The 5,227-nt window shown below is 44.7% G+C and overlaps 1 protein-coding gene across 1 annotated transcript; it reads right to left on the reverse strand.

Annotated features, from left to right (window-relative positions):
• Window positions 1-337: 337 nt before the first annotated feature.
• Window positions 338-4,731, reverse strand: LOC117274720 (uncharacterized). Its single transcript, XM_070186518.1, has 5 exons — window positions 4,438-4,731; window positions 4,027-4,324; window positions 3,046-3,729; window positions 1,548-1,938; window positions 338-980 (listed from the first exon to the last, which is right to left on the reverse strand). The coding sequence occupies exons 1-5, from the start codon at window positions 4,729-4,731 to the stop codon at window positions 338-340; spliced, it is 2,310 nt and encodes a 769-aa protein (XP_070042619.1).
• Window positions 4,732-5,227: the final 496 nt, after the last annotated feature.

Below are 5,227 nucleotides of genomic sequence, written 5' to 3' on the forward strand. Positions count from 1 at the left end.
ACCCAATCATATATACCTAATATAACCACGCCACGTTACGTATATTACGTAAGAGAAGAGAGAAACACCTGGGGTCTCACAGTCTCCCCCTTAAAGAACATTCGTCCGCGAATGGGTCAAGTCAATTCTTTGGTTTCATTTCTTGTCCGCTAATACGTTATTTGCGAGGCTATATTCGTTACATTTGCAAAGCATAAATCAAATTCTGAAGATTCCAACTACTAGTCTTCGTATAGTTATCTCGCAATAAGAAATTTAAATTGCACTTTCAAGTCATTTAAAATTCAATTAAGTTGTTGTAAAGAAATAATTGGCAATTATTTAAATACGACTCACCTTAAGTCGTAAATAGGTGGGGGTACTTCTTCCTCATTTCCTCCTCAGCTTCCCAGGTCATTTCCTCGATGTTGTTATTTCGCCATAACACTTTTACGAAAGCCACTTCTTTAGTTCGAAGCTTCCTTACCTGCCGATCTAAAATAACTGCTGGTACCTCTGCATAAGATAAGTCTTTAGCAATGTGAATATCCTCAATGGGCATAATACGTGAAGGATCTCCAATGCACTTCCGCAACATAGATACATGAAACACAGGATGGACTGCTTCCAATTCTAAAGGAAAATCAAGCTCGTACGCCACCCTACCAATCCTCCGAATAATCTTATACGGTCCAACATACCTGGGGCTGAGCTTTCCCTTCTTTCCAAATCGCATGACGCCCTTCATAGGCGATACTTTCAGGAAAACCCAATCTTCTACATCAAACTCTAAGTCTCGTCGTCGAACATCTGCATAAGACTTTTGCCGACTTTGTGCTGTACGCAGCCGGTCTCTAATAAGTTTTACCTTTTCCATTGCTTGCTGGACTAAGTTAGGACCTAGCAACTCTGCTTCCCCGACCTCGAACCAACTGATCGGCGACCTACACTTCTGCCCGTATAGTGCTTCGTAAGGAGCCATCTGAATACTAGCTTGGAAGCTGTTATTATAAGCGAACTGAATAAGAGGTAGATGATTATCCCAACTTCCTTTAAAATCTAGCACGTAGGCACGTAACATATCCTCAACTGTCTGAATAGTACGCTCTGTCTGTCCATCAGTTTGCGGATGAAAAGCGGTGCTAAGATTTACCTGCGTGCCTAGACCCTTCTGAAAAGATTTCCAAAAATATGCTGTAAATTGAGCCCCTCGATCAAAGATAATAGATAATGGCACTCCGTGAAGGCGAACAATCTCTCGAATATAAAGCTTGGCATAATCCTCGGCTGAATATGTCGTCCTGACTGGCAGGAAATGAGCAGATTTTGTAAGCCTATCAATAATTACCCAAATAGAATCATACCTCCGTGGAGTGCGAGGCAAACCAGTGATGAAGTCCATATTTATCATGTCCCATTTCCATAATGGAAGCTCAATACACTGAGTTAGGCCTCCAGGCCTCTGATGTTCGGCTTTAACTTGCTGGCAGTTGGGACATTGGGCTACCATCTCCGCGATATCTTTTTTCATTCCATTCTACCAATAGATCTGTCAAAGGTCCCGATACATCTTTGTCTCTCCGGGATGAACTGCATATCTAGAATAATGGGCCTCCGAAAGAATCTTGGCACAGAGCTCTCCTACTGATGGTACACATAAGCAGCCCTGGTATCTAAGGACTCCATCTCCAGTTAGCTCAAATAAAGGTTGTCGCTGCTGTGGAATACTTTCCCTCAGTTTTATAAGCTCAGGATCCTCGTGTTGTCGCTCTTTCACTTCAGTAACAAAAGAAGATTTTGCCGTATTCTGAACGAGAATGCGTCCACCCTCTGCATCTACCAAACGCACCTGCAAACTAGCTAGCTGGCATAGATATTTGGTCATCTTGACCTTATCAGCTTCAACATGGCTTAGACTGCCCATGGACTTCCGGCTAAGGGCATCAGCAACAATATTAGCTTTGCCGGGATGATATAAAATATCAACATCATAGTCCTTTAGTAATTCTAGCCATCTTCTTTGTCGTAGGTTCAGCTCCCTCTGTTTAAATAAATACTGAAGGCTCTGGTGGTCGGTGAAAACATCAATATGAACCTCATATAGATAATGCCGCCAAATCTTTAGGGCAAATACAACTGCGGCTAACTCAAGATCGTGTGTAGGATAGTTCTGTTCATGTTTTCGCAACTGTCTGGAGGCGTACGCGATAACCTTACCATGCTGCATAAGAACACAACCTAGGCCAATTCTCGAGGCATCACAATATACAACATAACCCTCGGTGCCATCCGGAAGAGTCAAGACAGGTGCCGTAGTAAGACTTTTCTTTAGTTCCCAAAAACTTTGTTCACATGCCTCAGTCCACTTAAACTTAGCTCCCTTATGTGTCAGTTTCGTCAATGGTGCAGAGATAGAGGAAAATCCCTCCACAAACCTTCGGTAATACCCTGCCAAGCCTAAAAAGCTACGAACCTCTGTCGGATTCAAGGGCCTCGGCCAAGTCATCACAGCTTCAATCTTTTGGCCATCAACCTTGATACCATCGCCGGTAATAACATGACCAAGAAAAGCTACAGAAGTTAGCCAAAATTTACATTTAGAGAATTTAGCATATAACCTGTAGTCCTGGAGAGTCTGCAATACAACTAGCAAGTGGTCCGCATGCTCGGCTTCCGATCGTGAATATATCAGGATGTCGTCAATAAACACAATCACAAATTCATCCAAGAATGGTTTAAATACCCGGTTCATAAGATCCATAAAGGCTGTTGGGGCATTTGTAAGCCCAAAAGACATGACAAGGAATTCAAAATGGCCATACCTCATCCTAAATGTTGTTTTGGGGATATCAATATCCCTGACTCGTTGCTGATGATAACTCGATCGCAAGTCGATCTTCGAAAAGCATTTGGCACCTTGTAACTGGTCGAACAAGTCATCAATCCGTGGAAGAGGATACTTATTCTTGATAGTGACTTTATTTAGTTGCCTGTAGTCAATGCACATCCGCAAGGACCCATCTTTCTTTCGAACAAAGAGCACCGGAGCACCCCATGGGGATGTACTTGGCCTAATAAAGCCTTTATCGAGCAAGTCCTTCAGTTGTTCCTTCAATTCCCTTAGCTCTGTAGGAGCCATTCTGTAGGGAGGAATGGATATAGGCTGCGCATCAGGAAGCAAATCTATAGCGAAATCGATTTCCCTTTTGTGGGGAATTCCTGGAAGCTCGTCAGGGAATACCGTCGGGAATTCATTCACAATAGGAACCGACTGAAGAGTCGATGGCTCCTTATCTATATCCCTAACATGAACCAGATGGTATATACAACCTTTAGCAATAAACTTCCGAGCCCTAAGGTATGAAATAAACTTACCCTTGGGCGTGGCTGCATTACCTTTCCATTCAAGGACAGGCTCACCAGGAAAATGAAATCGGACCAACTTTGAACGACAATCAATATTAGCATAACAAGCTGCCAACCAATCCATGCCCATAATGACATCAAAGTCTAGCATAACCAATTCAACTAAATCAACAGAGGTTGGACGGATATTAATTAACACTGTACAATCTCGATAGACATGATTAGCTACAATAGAGTCGCCAACTGGCGTAGACACCTCAACTGGCTGTGGCAACAACTCAGATCTCATGTCAAGCTTACCAGCAATAAATGGAGTAATATATGAAAATGTAGAGCCGGGATCCATCAATGCATAAATGGCATGAGAATGTATTGTCAATATACCTGTGACAACATTTGGGGATACCTCTGAATCTTGTCAGCCTGTGAGTGCATAAAAGCGGTTATGGCCACCACTAGAACCTGAGGTGTCTCTTCCACCTCTCCCCCTACCACGGCCATGAGTAGACTGTGGACCTGGTCGGGGAGCACGGACTGAGGGCGAAGAGGCTGTTGTGAATCCTAAAGGCTGAGCTGGTGTACCTCTGCCTAACCCCGGGCACCGACCAATATAATGTCATGTCTGCCCACAATGAAAACATGCACTCGAACCCTGTCTACATTGCCCGGTGTGCAGCTTACCCCACTGAGTACATGGAGGAGTAAGCTGTCTCATCTGTGTAGAACGCTCCTGTCGACGGCCCTCAGGCTGGCCTGAGCTCTGCCCCGGTCTTGACTGAATATAACGATCAAACCACTGGCCCTGCATCTGTGGTGGGAAACTACCTGCTGACCGAGGTGGATATCGATGGAGTGAGGGCCTAAAATCAACTCGCGGCTCCCTATAAGACCCCATAGTACGAGCCCTCTTACTCTGCTCCCTATCCCTGCGAGTATCACGAATCCGACGGGCAAGGTCCTCTGTAGTCTGAGCGAAAGCCTGTATGCGGGAAATATCTACATCATCCAATAGGGATGCAACTCTACAGGTCTAATCAGATGATCCCCCAAACCATCCACATAATGATGAACTCTAGCCCTCATGGTACGTACTATATCTGGTGCATACCTTGCCAAAGAATTAAACTTATGGCTATAATCCCTCACACTCATATCCCCCTGCCTTAGGCTAAGAAACTGGTCAACACGGGCCTCCCGAACCTCTCGTGGCAAATAATGGGCTAAAAAAGCCTCAGAGAAGTCCTCCCACTCTGCTGGCGGAGCATCAGGTCCTCTAGATCTCTCCCATGCCTCATACCATAGGACGGCTACATCACGTAGTCGAAAAGAAGACAACTCCACAGCCTCGGTGATGGAGGCATGCATCACCCTCAATACTCTATACATATGGTCTATAAAGTCCTGGGGATCTTCAGTGGAACTGGATCCTGTAAATAATGGAGGGGCCAAGTGAAGAAACTCTCATACCGTTGAGCTTCCTATCCGATCTCTCCGGGCATCTGCTCCTGACTCTAGCTGTCGCTCATGAATAGAAACCATCCTAGTCAGCAACTGAACAGCCTCCCTCATCCCCTGCTCCCCAGTCTCTGATGGGGGAACAATAGGTACTGGAGGTCCTGTGTCTCTAGCTGCCTCAGGTACCAATGGAACTGGTGAGGCTGGGGGTACTGCATCTCCCTGGGCTCCACAACTTTCTTTTCCTTAGCATTTCACAATTGCTTGAGCTTTTGATTTGCATCCTTGTTTTACATTCTTTTTCTAATTTTATCCAAATATAAACTATTTACCTTCTTCTTTTCCAATGGCTTCTTTCTCCAAACATGGTGGTTCTACAAAGAATAAGAACAAAACTGAGTATTCCGTTCCTCCAACAGTGGATTCC

Source organism: Nicotiana tomentosiformis, chromosome 10 (assembly GCF_000390325.3).
Source record: "Nicotiana tomentosiformis chromosome 10, ASM39032v3, whole genome shotgun sequence".
Lineage (NCBI taxonomy): Eukaryota > Viridiplantae > Streptophyta > Magnoliopsida > Solanales > Solanaceae > Nicotiana > Nicotiana tomentosiformis.

Excerpts from the sequence above, each read along its gene's own strand:
- LOC117274720 (XM_070186518.1), bottom strand. The coding sequence starts at position 4,731 with ATGTATAGAGTATTGAGGGTGATGCATGCCTCCATCACCGAGGCTGTG. Across the intron at positions 4,325-4,437 it reads CAAGGTATGCACCAGATATA|GCTTTCGCTCAGACTACAGA; the intron begins GTACGTACCATG and ends TCCCGCATACAG. Across the intron at positions 1,939-3,045 it reads TAAAGGCTTTATTAGGCCAA|CTAATATTGTTGCTGATGCC; the intron begins GTACATCCCCAT and ends ATCCCGGCAAAG.